We start from the raw sequence: 15,913 nt of genomic DNA on the forward strand, positions 1-15,913 counted from the left end.
TTACGCATGAATAACAATAGATGAATGGCAAAAACATTAAAAACAGAAAGCTTTTCCAATAAGCCACGTTAAGCAGTACAGGGCACGGCCACCCAGTCAGCCAAATTAAAGACAAAACATAGGTTTCTGCTGAATTGCTACAATTCTTTTCCTTCATTCACACTCTTACGCAGGGCCGAGAATGCTTCAAAGTACAGTAGAATTGAAATTAATTCAAATATTTAGGTGATATTATTTCCTGCAGCTGCTTCTGTCAGCAAGGTCTCACTACAAGTATTTATAAAATCATAAACGTTAAGCAGCGGGTGTAACTATTGCTCGAGGATTACTTTAACCTGATGCATTAAGTTCCTTCTATGCCTTATTTTGAACAGGGAACCAACAGGCAGCAGATAGCCACATCAACTTCTACAAGTTGTTACAATATAATTGGTTACACAGACTATACATTACACCGCAAAAGTTAAATAAATGGGACCCAACAGTATCTGATAGATGTTTTCAATGTAAGAAAGAAATGGGAACAACAATTCATGCAATCTGGACATGTGAGAGAGTAGAAAAATTTTGGGATGATCTCAATCAGATATTAAATAAAATAACAGAAAACAACATACCAAAGAATCCAGAGATCTTTCTCCTAAGTAACATAAAAAACAAAGAATTTGGAATTGATTTGGAGGATGCACAAAAAAGATTTGTTAAGATAGCTCTAGCCGCAGCAAAAAAATGTATTATGTCAACCTGGAAATTGGAAGATAATTTGAAAATACAACAATGGTATATAGAAATGAATAAATGTATTCCATTAGAAAAAATAACATAGTTTAAGAAATAATATTGAAATATTCGAACAAATATGGGAGCCTTACATTAAATACAATAGCGAAAATCTACCGGGGACAAACATTACCTAAGTTGATGGAAGGAGAAGGAAAGAAAAGAATGGACTCAGTAGAATTTCTGGTGTATTTTTGTTGAATGACAACATTGTCTGACTGGTTTAATGCAACCTAGATTGTATACCTAAAATGGATGAGAGGGGAGGGGTGGGGGGGTGGCTTGGGAGGAGGGAGGGGGGGGGAGAAAAAGTCACTGTATATGTGTGAAAAAGAAAAAGTGTATATCATGGCTAATGTGATTTATGGTGTAAAAAATAAAAAAATTTTAAAAAAAAGAGGGGAAAAAAAAACTTCTACAAGTTGTGAAGAAGGGCTCAGGCCCGAAACTTTGGTTATATATCGTTACTTCCTATGGATGCTATGAGACCTGCTGAGTTCCTCCAGCATTTTTATGTTTTTACTACAATCACAGCATCTGCAGACCTTTATATTTCACTTCAGGTAACATTTTCATGGTGCTCTGCACAACTATAGTCCACTGAAGCAGGGAAAAGATGATCAGGTGAAAGAACCACGGTGTACAAGGGATGTAGAATATCGAGTTACGAAGGAGGGGCAGCACGGTTGGCGAGGCGGTTAGCGCAATGCCTTTACAGCGCCAGCGATTGGGACTAGGGTTCGAATCCTCCATGCTCTGTTAGGGATTTATATGCTCTCCCCATGTCTGCAGGGGTTTTCATTTGAAACCTACTGGGAGTGTAGGTTAATTAGCCGGCATGGACTGGTGGTCGAAATGACCTGTTACTGTGCTGAATGTCTAAATTTTAGAAAAGCTTACAAGAGGATTAAGAAGATAGAGTTCTAGAAAATGTCAAGATTGCCAGGAAAGATCTTAAAGGATTTAAAAGGAGCCATGGGAAGGCCTTGGTGGGCAAGACGGAGGAAATCTCAGAAGATGAATCATGTGAGGATAGTGGAAATGTGTGCAAGGAATCAGAGGAGGTTGCAGAATCCTTAATGAATGTTCTACCAGAGAAAAAGACCTTGGTGGGCAGAAACCCCTGAGCACATTGACATTAAGAAAGAGAATGTGTTGTTTGAAAAGCGTGGTTAGATAGGTCAACAGGACAAAACGTGATTTATCCATAGCTCATGTGGGAGGAGATTGATGAGCCATTGAATATGATCTTCCCATCATTACGAGGGTCAGGAGAGGTACAGTAGGATTAGAAGGTTGCAAATGTTGTTCTCCTGTTTGAGAAATGGAGTAGAGGTAACCCAGAAAATTAGAGACCAATGAATCTTACTTCAGTGGTGGGCAAGCTGTTGGAGAAGATCCTGAGAGATATGATTTACAAGCATCTAGAGAGGCATAATCTGACTAGGGATAGTCATCATGGCTTTGTCAAGGGGAGGGTGGTGGAGGTCATTCCTGACGAACCTGAATGAATTATTTGAGGATGTAACAAAGCATATTGATCAAGGTAGAGCAGTGGATGTAATGTATATGGGTTACAGCAAGGCATTGGATAAGGTTCACCATGTAAGGTTCTTTCAGAATGTGAGCAGGCATGGAATTCAAGAAGACCTTGCTTTCTGGATACAGAATGGGCTTGCCAAGAGAAATCAAAGGGTGATTGCAGATGGTTCATATTCTGCATGGAGGCCAGTGACCAGTGATGTTCAGAGGGATCTGTTCTGGGACCCCCCTCCTCTTCGTGAAGAAGGGGAAGAGTGGTTTTGTAAGTTTGCAGATGACATGAAGGTTGGCAGTGTTGTAGATAATCTAGAGCAGTGGTTCCCAACCTTTTTCTTCCCACTCACATACCACTTTAAGTATTCTCTATGTCATTGGTGCTCTGTGATTAGTAAAGGATTGCTTAAGGTGGTATGTGAGTGGCAAGGGAAGGTTGAGAACCATTGCTCTAGACCCAATTGTTATCAAAATAATTTTCTTGAGAAAAATTGTCAGTGGCCCATTTCCTTTGGAGTTATGAAACCGTGCATATAACAAGTCAGACACGATTAAAACAATGGTTTTCAAATTTATTGATTTCCATCCACATCCCACCTTAAACAATCCCTTACTAATCACAAAGCACCTATGGCATAGGGAATACTTAAAGTGGTATGTGAGTTGGAAGAAAAAGGTTGGGAACCACTGATCTAGCAGGTTGCCAAAGGCTACAAAGGGACTTTGATAGGATGCATGGCTAGGTTGAGAAGTGGCAGACAACATTTACACCAGAAAAGTGTGAAATTGTTCATGTCGGAAGATCAAATTTGTTACAATGAGGGCTCTGAGCAGTAGTTGATGAACTGAGAGATCTTTTGGTCCATGTCCATAGGACACTCAAAGCTGCTGCACAGGTTGTTAAGAAGACATATGGTACATTAGCCCTCATTAACCATGGGATCAATTTTAAGAGCTGAGTGGTAATTTTGCATCTATTGAAGACTTGGAATAATGTGCTCAGTTCTGTTCACCTCACGTCAGGGAGAACATGGTTGCAATAGAGAAGGTGCAGAACAGATTTACAAGAATGTTTCCAGGATTGGAGAGCATGCCTTATGAGGATAGATTGAGTAAACTTGGAGCAACAGAATACAAAGGTTGGCCTGATAGAGGTGTACAAGATGATGAGGCATTCATCTGTGGATGGCTGGAGGCTGTTTCCTCAGGGCTGGAATGGCTAACACAAGGAGGCATAGTTTTACAGGGCTTGGGAGCAAGTGCGGGGTGGGGGGGGGGGGGGATGGAAGAGGCAGGTTCTTCATACCGAGTGGAGGGTGCACGAAATGTGTTGCTGGCAATGTTAGTGGGGACAGGTGCAATATGATCATTTAAGAAAGTATTAAATAGGAACATGGAGCTGAGAAAAAGAGGTGATGCAGTAGGGAAAATCTAGGTCGTTATTAGGTCAGCACTACACTGTGGGCTGAAGGGCCTATACTGTCCTGCAGACATTTAGCTTCTATACCCCTTTATTGACTGATGTAAACAGTGGGCAAAATACTCTCAATCATTTCTTAAGTCTGCATTGTTTCTGTGATTCCCATTCACAAAATAGGGAAATTCAGTGAGCTCAAATGCATCTTAAAGATATGACCAATGCCAGACTTGTTCCAACACAATTATTTTGCACTACTCAAAGTTCTGGTTTGGATGTTGTCCTTGCGATGAATAGAGGAGCTGGAGTAAGCTCCTCAACTCTTTTTCATGAGCTTCCAGTAACTAACGTCTAATACAAGCGCATAAGGAAAAGTAGCAGGATGAAGACACCTGGCTCCACCAGTCAACAAGATCATGGCTGACCTGTCCATGGACTCCTCTCCACTTGCCCATTTTTAATCCATAATTCTTTATTCCTCAATTGTGCAACAAACAAAAAAAATCCATTCTGTGTCTTAAATATATTTAAAGAGGCAGCCTCCACTGCTTCATTGGGCAGTGTATTCCACTGATAGATGGGTCCTTGGGAAAATCTGTTCCTCCCCATCTCTGTCCTGAATCTCAAGGCTACATCTCCTAATTCTGGTTTCACTTACTACTGTGTCTGATTTTATCTAATCCATTTCATTCATAATTTAAATATGTCAGTAAGACCCTCTCTTATTCTTCATATCTCCAGCAAGTCCAGTCCCAGCTGATTTAATATTAGGCCCACCCTCATATCTGGTTTCGCAGCCTTGGTGTGCAACACCTCGTCAACACCCTTCTGAAAATCCAAGTAGACAACATCTCATTTTCCCTCTTGATTTATACCCATTGTAGCTCCCAACCAAATCTGGTTCCATAGTTCAGTGGTAGAACACTGGTTTTGTAATCCAGGGAGGGCTTCATTTCTGTGAGGGGTGCTGGACAAAATTGCAACTCTTTTATGGCAAAGTTTAAAAGTTCCATGCATGTAAACATTCTAAATGGAGCCTTTACCTTATGTAATTCACACACAACCATTCCTAAGTCGATTTGCAAGGAAACAAAAAGCTGCAATCTTTCCCTGTTTAAATAGGAATCTAATTTACTATATCTCCTTCTAATCCAACTGATAGTTCATGACCAACCATGAAATTATGCTCTGGGTGGGGAGAGAAGAGGTAAACATCATTAAACTGCTTCCAAAACATCCATGGAATATTCAGCACTACATCAACCAACGTTGAGAAAAATCAACAATTCAATTCCTGAAAAAGTTTGGTCATTACCTCTAATGGTAAACCAGATCCTCGGCCTCACCTTCAATGAGTTCAGGAGGCTTCGGCGGGTGGCCAGTGACCCTGTTCGCTAAGTATCTGGGGATTTCTGCTCACCGCTCTGCTACCTCGTCGTCCAGATTAAGGACTCCCGACTCGACGTGCGGCACACGGGATGGAGTGCCTTGAGGAAGACCTGCTCTCTCCTGTTGTGGACTACTGTTGATACAGTGAGCTGACTTAATATAAATATGCCAGTCCCATCTACGGAATTCGAGAATGAGGCCATGACTCTTGTCCCCAACTATCATGGTTGAAGAATGCATAGAGGCATGGTGGGGCTTTCAAATTGTAACTTAAATTTTGGGTGAGTAGCCTGAATTGTAAACTAATGAAGGACTTGTAACTTTTGCATTAAGACTTCAAAAAGGGCGGTATTGGTTTAAAGCCAAGGCGCCAAAAAAAAATGAAAAGATGGTAAACCAGAGAGCGACATTCTCTAACAATCTTTAAAGGCCAGGTTGTCATTTTAATATCTACCAATGAATGCAAACATTGAACGCATGCATTGTCCACAGTCATTTCACATTCAGAGACTGTTACACACTCACGGGACCCCAGGGTGCTGATAAACAAAATAAATAGGTGGAAGAATGCCAGTCCACATATAAACAGTACCTGAAATTCTAAAGCAAAGAGGGCTGGAAATGCCTAAGAGGGCGGCCAACCACCGTGCAGAAAGAAGCAGAGCTGACGTTCCAGGCCAATGTCCTCTCAAGAGAATTCCTCCCGCCTTCCAAAGGCGTGGGTGAATTGGTCACATGGGGGTAATTGGGCCCGTGGATTGGAAGGGCTTATTACGGTGCTTCATCTCTAAATGCATTGGTCTAAACCAGTGGTTCTCAGCCTTGGTTTTTCCCCCACTCATGTACCACCTTACTAATCACAGATCACCCATGACATGTGATTAGCAAGGGATTATTTAAGGTGGTATGTGAGGGAGGGGGGGGATCAATGGTCTAAAATAACGTTAAAAATAGCAAAACAACTCACTGAATTCAACCAGTAATTATTTTAAGAAATACACCAGAAATCAATACTCCAAAGTTTTACTTTCACTGCACAATCCAGTGCCAATTTGAGTGTTGGCTTTGTACTGTGACCTGAGCTATGGATGGATCGACTTTTTTGATTAGACCGCTGCAGCCAGTTATCTCACTGATCAAGGACCCAGAAATATCTGGTAAATCTACCCCACTCCCTCCTCCCCGGATTCAAAACACATTCCCATCTGCTGTCCGATTGAAGACTCAAATGGGGTGATTTGATTTATTTAATATACCTTGGGGTTTTTAAAAAAAACTTTCAAGTCCTGTTGCAAAATCAATTCTAAATGTTGAGTCGACGGGCAATAATGACCAATTGACGCAAAGCCACGTCCTCGGCAGAATTGGGCAACTCTCAGAGAATACTAAGCACTTTGCCAAATCTGTCCGTGCATCGCAAAGGTTTTGGCTTCAGCCTTCAAACCTCCAGGGAAGTGAATTTTCAAGAGCCTGAACTAAAAAGCGGAATTAGCGATGGAAAGAAAGGTATGGCCAAGGCAAACAACCAAAAAAAAAAAACCCCATGAGCAAGAAGATGTTAGATAGACGCCAGATGAAGGAGCTGGAAACTGTCAGAGCAGAAGATCTGACTGGGGGATTAAAGCTATTCAGAGTTCTTGGGGCAATTCAACACCAACGGAAGTTTGAACAACCCCAAGTCATTAATGCCACAAAGCCAATATGATAGTGTTGCAATGTGGAAATAAATAAGCAATGTCTTAAATGTAACTTAGACTGTTACATTTCTGTCGCATTAACTGTTCCATCCCATCGAGTAACAGGGAGACGGACTCAATTGGATGGCAACCTGAGGAAGGGCATCCCGAACGCCAAGAGGTCTGGGCGATGCGATGTCCCGGGCCGTGACTGGAAGCGCCAGACGTGGGAGGACGTCGCGCCCTCGCTGGCTGGGGCAAACAAGTGAGTTTAAAAACAATGCCAACCATTTCAGAAGCGACGAGGTTAAAAATGCATTTGCTTGGAGGAAATTGCATCTCGAAGCTCCTTTTGCACTGCCTCGGAGATTAAACTGGCGCGGGGAGCGTCCTTCATCTCGTCGGATCGCAGCCGTCGTTCTCCCCGGGAGATTTAAAGGGACCGCCACGGCCGCGGGCCGCTCAGGGGCTCCGTCCCATTGAGCGAGTTCAAGGGGCTCGTCCTCGTCGGGAACCCCGCGCACCTGCCTGCCCATTGGCTAGCCTCAGGAGGGCTTCGCCTTCGATTGGCCCGCGGATGCATTTCGTCACTGATCTTGTAACCTAAAAAAAGTTTTTGTGTGTGTGGAGGGAGTGGAAGTTGCACGTTTTCTGGAGGTCATAATTACAGGGAGTCACAATCCAAGGGACAGGGCATCGAGGAGGGAGGAGGCGGTAGAGGCTTCACCAAGTTAATCGGCAAGGGCTCTCTCTCTCTCTCTCTCTCTCTCTCTCTCTCTCACTCCCTCCCTCCCTCCCTCCCTCCCTTTCTCCGCGAGCACGTTCAGCTGGCACCAAGGGGCACCAACAGTTTCATTGCACTCAGTCTGATTGCTTCAGCGCCTACTCCTGACCCTTTGCCCAGACACAAGAGGCGCTCGAAATACAATACACCCACGACATCGACTGAGCTGGAAGGCGCAGCGATCGGCACCATGGCTTGCTTCTGGCCGGAGCGCGCGTTCCTGTTCCAGGTGCTCGCCTCTCTCGCTTTGGCCAGCGTCCGGGCTGGAAGCGTGAATGCGGGAGATGCTGCTGCGCCAGGCGCCTCCAAGATGCACCCGACTCGCCCCGGTCACCCCTCGGTGCTGGGTCGCGCCACTCAGGATATGGTGGCTGTGCATATGTTGAAACTGTATGACAAGTACAACCGGGAGGGAAACCGGCCGAGGGACGGCAACACTGTCCGCAGCTTCAAGGCGACGGAGGGTAAGGGCAAAACCATCGGTGACAGACCGCGGAGTTTAATTGCTCTTGGAGTATATCCTGATGGCTTTTACTTTGGGAAGGCGCGAGTATAGAATATAACAGTGGTTCTATACCACCTTAAGTAATCCCTTAACAACTTCAGAGCACCTATGGGATCCTATGGTTGGGTGTGTGTGTGTAGAATAGATGTGTAGAATGTTTTATATATATATATATATATATGCATGTGTATATGTGTATGTATATGTTTGCATATATATATATAATGCATGTGTATGTATATGTTTTATATATGTGTGTGTGTATATGCATGTGTATATGTGTATGTATATATAAATATATATATGTGTGTGTGCGTGTATATAATATGTGTGTGCATGTGTATGGGAGTGGATGTGTGTGTATATAAACAGATAGATGTGTATATAGATAAATAGCTATATAGATGTGTATATGTATATACGTGTGTGTGTGTGTGTGTGTATATATATATATATATATATATTTATGTGTGTATAAATATATATATATATATATATGTGTGTGTGTGTCCTATGGTATCACCACTAGTATAGAGTTTTGATTCGCAAGAAAAATATTCTGATATTCTGCCTGCGTGGTAAACTTATGGGGCAATTCGAGTTGGTGAAAACGGTTCGGGGGGAGGGGGGGGGTTTGGATATCCCGGTGCATCACTATCATACGTTTAGGTGGCCCACAGTTCCATCTAGGTGTGTAGATGCAGATACCGTGTGACCAGGAGCCCGGCACAGGGCCATCTGCGCGGACCTCTGCATCTCACCCCTCGCTCATAATGTTTCTTCGCACCCTCGCTGTCCGCCGAGAACCACTCCAAAGAACTCCTAAAATATGTGGGTTTTTTTTCTAAATCACGCGCTTCCTAACTTTGTGAAATGTGGAAAGGGAAATGGATTTGGTTGCCTTTTTGTTTCGTTGGCGAGAGGGAAGTGTCAACTAATATTCGCCAGAGCCCGTTCATCCTTCCCGAAATAAAACGTTTCCATCAGACGGAATATTGTACCGACACATAAGTGCTCGGATCTGTTACATTTCTGCCATTTAGACCACTAGGAACTCCCGGTTAATCACTCCCCCACCCCCCGGCCCATTGTTGGCCCTGAGCGAGAATAAGGTCGAAAACATTCGACAACTGAAGCCGGACCCTAACGAAGCTCGGAAACAATGCTCCTTTCATTTCGCCTATTCCAGCTTGCTTTACGAGTTCGCAGTAATTTAAATAGATTGCCCATAAAGTCTATTTATCTCCAATATTTTTGAAGGAGCCATGCAGCCGGGTAAAGGTGAGAAGAGAGCGGATGAAATGTGAACCATTATTTATTGAGTGACCCCAACGACTTTTATTTGCACTAAGGTCTCCCGACGCGACGGTAATGTACCAGTGCTGGAAATTCTGCCTTCAAAGCAAGTGATTATTATTTTTAGCGTTTTCGATTTAAATCACTCCACCGCTCTGGTTTTCCTGAATTGAAATTTCCCTGGAAACCATGTGATGTCAAAAGAAGGTCATTCTAGCATGTTATCTGTGGGAGTTTTACGCGTGACACTCGGCAAAAGGCGCACGCTTGTGTTCATGTTCACAGAACTGTTCATCAGGCGGGTTACACATCTGGATCCAGACGACACGGGGTGCAGGACCATCTTTTTTAATGATTAAATCTCTTGCTGAGTTCCTTGCCAATGCGGGCGAAATCCTGACACGTCAATAATTAGATCGGATATTTTCGATGCAAACGTGATTGTATCTTCTTTCCGCAGAAGCCCTTGATCAGAAAATCCTCTACCATTTCAACCTGTCCTCCATCCAAGATTCCGAGCTGATTTTGGCGGCCACGTTTCACTTTTTCGCGCCCAAGCGTTGGAGGAACCGGGCCGTGGGATGCAAGCGCTCCAAGGACGCGCCGTGCCCCTTCCTGCCCCCCCACAAGGCGCAGACGGTCCACTTGACCTTCGCAAGTCGCTCCACCGCCTCGCCGCTCGGGAAGCTGCTGGGGAACCTGAGCGTTACGCCCCACCGCCGGGGCACATGGTGCCTCAATGACATTACCCGCATCGTGAAGGACGCCCGAAGAACGCACGGATTAATGATCAGCGCTCAACTGGATCCCGGAGACAAAGCCCCCAACCCGACCCCTTCCAGCAATCTACCCTACATTTTGGTTTACGCCAACGACTTGGCCATTTCCGAACCCAACAGCGTTGGCCTCACTCTGCAACGGTACGGACCCTTCCCGGCCAGCGAGGAAGAGCCGACGCCGTCACCCAACGCCTCCCGGGACTCTCGGGTCAGGAGGGAAACCTACTACTCGTCGCCCTCCCTCGAGAACAACGAGCTGCCCGAGGTCGAGTACGACCACGACAGCAAGCAGGAGCTGTGGGGGAACACCTACCGCGCCCTCAAGCCGAAGGTGACCCGCAAGGAGAGACGGAGAAAGCAGCCCGGCCACGGCCAACAACTGGCCAGGTCGCAAGTGCTGAGCTTCGACGAGAAGACCATGCGCAAGGCGAGGAGACGGCAGTGGAACGAGCCGAGGACTTGCTCTCGGAGGTACCTCAAGGTGGATTTCGCTGATATCGGTTGGAGCGAATGGATTATATCTCCCAAGTCGTTCGACGCCTTTTACTGTGCAGGAGCCTGTGTCTTCCCGATGCCCAAGGTAAGGGAGCTCAAGTTATTGCGGGACGCTGCAATCTGCTGTAGCAGGAACTCAGGGGGTCCAGAGAGAGAGAGAATTGTCATTGAGGCGAACTGGGCTTCTCCCACGGCTGAGTCCCTGCAGCAGATTGCACGTGGCTCCTGGTTGCAATGACCGTCTGCCGAAACACTCCCCCCACCACCACCAAAGTTCTCCCGAATCTCGAAAAGGGTCCCAGCCACTGTTCCTGTCTATCGCTCTCCATAAAGACCGTGATTTTTTTTTACCGAGCCAAATAACGCGTAACGAGATGGATAACATCCTACATGACTACATGATTATTTTGACATGTATTTAAACTGAAAAGTTAAGGAAATTACGTCGTTCCTTCAAAGATCGCGCCATGCTTTATGAGACGCGGACTCCTAAGCGTCTAAAAAATACACAGAGGTCTTTATATTATATCCCCAGCCTCCTTTATACCTTGAGCTCCAATTTTCAGAAGTATCTGAAGAGATTTCCCTCTGTAAATTATTGGAAGCAAGTCCACGGTTCATTACAGGAAACAGCTGTATATAAATATTCCTGAATTTTATGTTATTAAGCGAAGTGAGGGGGGGGGGGAGGTGTGGGCACCAATATTTCTTCCACAAGTGAACAATATAGTACAGGGATCTGGGACCCGTTCTGTTCGAACTGGTTCTTTTCAGCTGAATTGACTTCTGTGAGGTTTCATCTCCTAGAGTGCTCCCTGCAGGTCTAAAAGAGGGCATGCTAAACTCCATTTAGGGGACCCTCAAGATCAGAGGACCCGGTGGAAGATCGGCTGACTGAATACAACAAGAGAGATTGTACCACCGTCTAAGGAGAATAATACTCAATAAATCCCACTTCTGAATCACTGCAGACTATTAAAGCCATTGTAAAGAAACCCAAGCACTGTCAGGAAAGACTTTACCATAAACCACATGCTTGGAGTGCTGAGAGATGTTCACTATTCAATGTCCAAGGGTAGAATTGCACAATTGAATCTATTTGTGGCGAATTGCCATGCAATTTGGTATCCATTCTCGAACAGAATAGAAAGGAATCCAAAGGAAATCCATTTGGGATGCTTTCCCTCATTACTCCATTTGTGTTGTGTATCGTGTCAGGGATGTCCTGTGCCTGTACTGTTCTCCACTCTACTGCCCACCCTTAAATAATCCAGAAAAATGAATATTTCAATGGCTTTTCGCCATCGTAACATTTTGTTGGAGTATCTCGGAGACTGTGAAGGAATAGCGCCTGTAAATATTTAAGGAAGATCAATTTGTAAATACATGCATTCAGCACAGACAAGTCATGTGCTAATGGGAAATATAATTAACAGCTTGAAAATGTAAACACCCCTCTAACAGGGCTCATTCAAATCATATAGTAATTAAGAGTGAGGTAGAGGGCAGTAGGGAACTGCTAATACCCCCTACCTCCCTCACCTCATCCCATATATATATATGTTAAGGGGCCTCTCCGTATCAATTTGTGACTCTTCGTATATATATATATATAATTTGTGTATCTTTGACCTGACCCTCCTGAACTGGTCAAATTTAAATCCCTGTCCTTAACCCTAGTTTCAGGTGAGACACCAAAAGGAACCAAATTTGAATTTGTCTTCTGCCATTTCCAGAATCTTTTAAACCACTCTGTTCAACTAAAATCTTCTGAGTATCAGAAACTTCTGTATGGTGGCAGAATATGGCACAAAAAGCTGTAAACGTTGAAACACCTGACATGTGAAAGTTTGATATCTAAATTTGCCTTGACAGGAAATCCCCCAGCTTTTCAACATGAGAGATCACCTCCAGTATTCTAAAACTTTGGTATAATGCAAGCCTCACACCACAAAAAGCTCACAAGCTCTATATGAGAAAATAAATGGGAAAAAAAACCTGGCGTCCTTGCCCAGATCGGCCTAAAACTAATCTTGGCCTCAGAACAATATTAACAGTCCTCTGAAGTGACCCAGCAAGCTACTCAATTGTCTAAAAGTACTCTAATTAAAAATGAAATGATCCAAAAAGGGGATACACCGCAGACCCTGAAAGAATAACTGGGGATGGGCAATAAATGCCAACATTACCAGTGGCAATAATATTACAAAAATATTATTAAACCATTTTGCAGTTTTCTATAATTAGCTTCACAAATACATTTATCTCATTAACAGATTTATGTACATTTGCAAACAAAATTTAGCCACCTGTAAAATCTTCGCTAGGATTCTACTAAATAGAATAATACCTAGTGTCGCCGAGAATATTCTCCCAGAATCACAGTGCGGCTTTCGCGCAAACAGAGGAACCACTGACATGGTCTTTGCCCTCAGACAGCTCCAAGAAAAGTGCAGAGAACAAAACAAAGGACTCTACATCACCTTTGTTGACCTCACCAAAGCCTTCGACACCGTGAGCAGGAAAGGGCTTTGGCAAATACTAGAGCGCATCGGATGTCCCCCAAAGTTCCTCAACATGATTATTGTGAAATTAATACACATAAAAAGGTCTTATTTAACACCTGTTGAAAGAGTTGAGATATGTAGCCCTTCCTGTTGCAAATAAAACTCTTTTATTTCTCAAAGCTGCAAATTTTAATATTGAGGCTGCCCCCTGCTTTGATTGGAGATGGTTGTCTTCATTGTTTCATGGGATTGAGCACAGATACACAACAAATGTCAAATTGCAAGAGAAGAATGAGGCTCATCAATCAATTCATTGCAAATAAAACTCAGAAAACAATGTCAAAGTATTGCGATCATCCATAATTGGCTTCAGCAAAGCCTGTTCGTCGTTAAACTGCATTTGCTTAAAAACCACCCTGGTGTTAAGGAAATCAGAGATTTTAGTCATTGTACAGCAATTCTTTTCTTTGGTTGTGCTTTTGGCCCAGATTCATTTCTCAAGAACATCAATTCTCCTAACACCTACAGTTTTTATTTTATTTCAAAATGCTTGTTGTCAGTGAATAAAATGTCTATCTTTGCTCCCTCAGCATTGTTAAAATGGTTGTGAAGTTTGATTTCATGTAAAATATGACATAACAACAAGAAATTATCGGGTCCCAAATCAAAGACAACTAGACCATTTCCATTGCTGCTCTAATTTCTCAATAAATATGAACACCACCTTTAGCGAGGAGATCTAATCTTTTGAGTTGTTTGTTTTTATTCTGTCAATGCTGAAAGCAATAAATGCTGAAAGCAAATATTACAATTTCATGAGCTCTCATAATTGTAAATGAGATGTTTAACCCACATTGCCTTTTGGAAAACTTCTAAAAAATGTTTGTCATCTTAGCTTACTACAGGATAACAATTCAAATACCGGCTAAATGTCTAAAGGGTTAAATGTGAGGTGACATTAATTCCTCTGAGCCATATCGCAGTTGGAATTTTTTTTTGAACGTAGTGAGAAGCAAAGAATTTTCTAAAGATGTTGGATAAATTCTATCCTATTGAATCTGGAGAACCCATTGCAAAAGAGGATTATGAATTTGAAATTCATAGATTGAGACCATAAATCAATCTCCAGTCTTGTCACTATGAAGAGGGCATTTCAGTAATCGATGAATTTATTGTGCATTTTGTCGCAGGTGGTTCGTCCTTCCAATCATGCAACAATCCAGAGTATTGTCAAGGCTGTTGGGATTATCCCAGGAATTCCGGAGCCCTGCTGTGTACCCGATAAAATGAACGCTTTGAGTGTTCTCTTCTTTGATGAAAGCAAAAATGTGGTGTTAAAGGTGTATCCTAATATGTCAGTGGAGACCTGCGCCTGCAGATAAAAACACAAAGATATAAAGCAGGAACTGCTAAATACAGCATGCTGTATTGCTACATCATAAGTAAAAGCTGCATTGTGTCTCTTTCAAATCAAGAACTTGAATCCAGTTCTGTCTCCTTCCATCTGCAAACATCAACATGCTAATTTATGGCGTTGAGTCGCGAATTGTATTTGGGGTTAACACCAGATGTCAATATGTAGGAACACAGAAAATTCGATCATTCTGTTTACAGCACACGAATACATCCACCATCAGATAAAGCAGCATTTGCTCCTCTACAATATTCCCTTAATCTGAAGGTAACAGGACAGATTAAGGTACCCAAGGTCTCTTGTGCTCTTATATGTAAATTAATAATAATACCAGAAATGGCTGTCTATTTAAGTGTAGATTATACTATATTCCTGATTTTGGTGTATTGTGTGTGAGTTCAAATCTTTATTCGTCTTTTCACTTATTTAATATTTGTATTCCTGGTAGCAAAGAAGTTTGTGCTTTTTTTTGTTAAAGAGCAAAAGCATTTAAATAATTGTAGGGGAGCTTCCAGAAGCCCGTGGCTTTTTATTCTTAAACCCCATAAACTAAAACATTGGCACAAGTTTCTAAGAAGAGAAAAGCTATTGATGATAATCAACAGGAAATTGTGATTAGCTGCCAACTTTTTGTAAATTGTAAAGAGAATGTTAATTGCAAAATAGACATTTTAAATTAACATATATCTGGTATATTAACAGGCAATGTAAAATTTACTAAGCCCTGAAGTATGTTACTAATTTTAATATCCACAAAATTCAAACTAATGAAACAACTTGAGGGAAAATGCTGAAGAATTACTTTGACAATCTTCTATGAAGGTATTAAGTTTAGGCATTTTGTCTGGATTTGTTAGCATTCTAACTTCAATACGTGTAAAAAAAAAACCACAAAACACTTTCTGCCCAAATGTGATATTTAAAAGGTAAAAGATCTACGAATGTGTTTTTAGTAATGCATCTATTTCTAAAATTATGTGCCCAGAACCCAGAGCTTGCATTTCATAGTCGACAGTGTATGTTCAAAGTACTTGAGAAATTAAAAGTGGAATTGATATGAAATTGCATTTTGTCAGGACATTATTCAACAAAGTTACTCAGCATACTGAAAACATTCTTCCTATTAAAATCTACTTTTATTTCTAGGTATTCTGTACACTCTCACTGGCCCTTTGTTTTCTCCTAATATAATGCGCTACTGGCCAATTTTGAGGGCCTGGCCAATTTCTCTCTGCTTATCCACAAACTTGGCCTGACGTCAATGTGGTCAATGTTTTTTTTAGTTGACCATGAGAAATCACTGATTTATCATTGGTTCCTTCTCTCCACATCAAG

The 15,913-nt window shown here is 42.6% G+C and overlaps 1 protein-coding gene and 1 long non-coding RNA gene across 2 annotated transcripts in view; one reads left to right on the forward strand and one right to left on the reverse strand.

The window, feature by feature from the left end:
* LOC138737556 (uncharacterized) overlaps window positions 1-7,249 on the reverse strand; it is an 84,757-nt gene extending 77,508 nt beyond the window's left edge. The window contains exon 1 of the long non-coding RNA XR_011341021.1: window positions 7,087-7,249. This is a non-coding gene — a long non-coding RNA (uncharacterized lncRNA). The remainder of the gene's footprint in view (window positions 1-7,086) is intronic.
* Window positions 7,250-7,435: 186 nt separating this feature from the next.
* Window positions 7,436-15,640, forward strand: LOC138737555 (growth/differentiation factor 10-like). Its single transcript, XM_069888224.1, has 3 exons — window positions 7,436-8,046; window positions 9,844-10,742; window positions 14,355-15,640. Exons 1-3 carry the CDS (start codon window positions 7,773-7,775, stop codon window positions 14,544-14,546), a joined length of 1,365 nt encoding a protein of 454 aa, XP_069744325.1. The 5' UTR covers window positions 7,436-7,772; the 3' UTR covers window positions 14,547-15,640.
* Window positions 15,641-15,913: the final 273 nt, after the last annotated feature.

The sequence above is a fragment of the Narcine bancroftii genome, chromosome 6 (genome assembly GCF_036971445.1).
Source record: "Narcine bancroftii isolate sNarBan1 chromosome 6, sNarBan1.hap1, whole genome shotgun sequence".
Taxonomy (NCBI): domain Eukaryota; kingdom Metazoa; phylum Chordata; class Chondrichthyes; order Torpediniformes; family Narcinidae; genus Narcine; species Narcine bancroftii.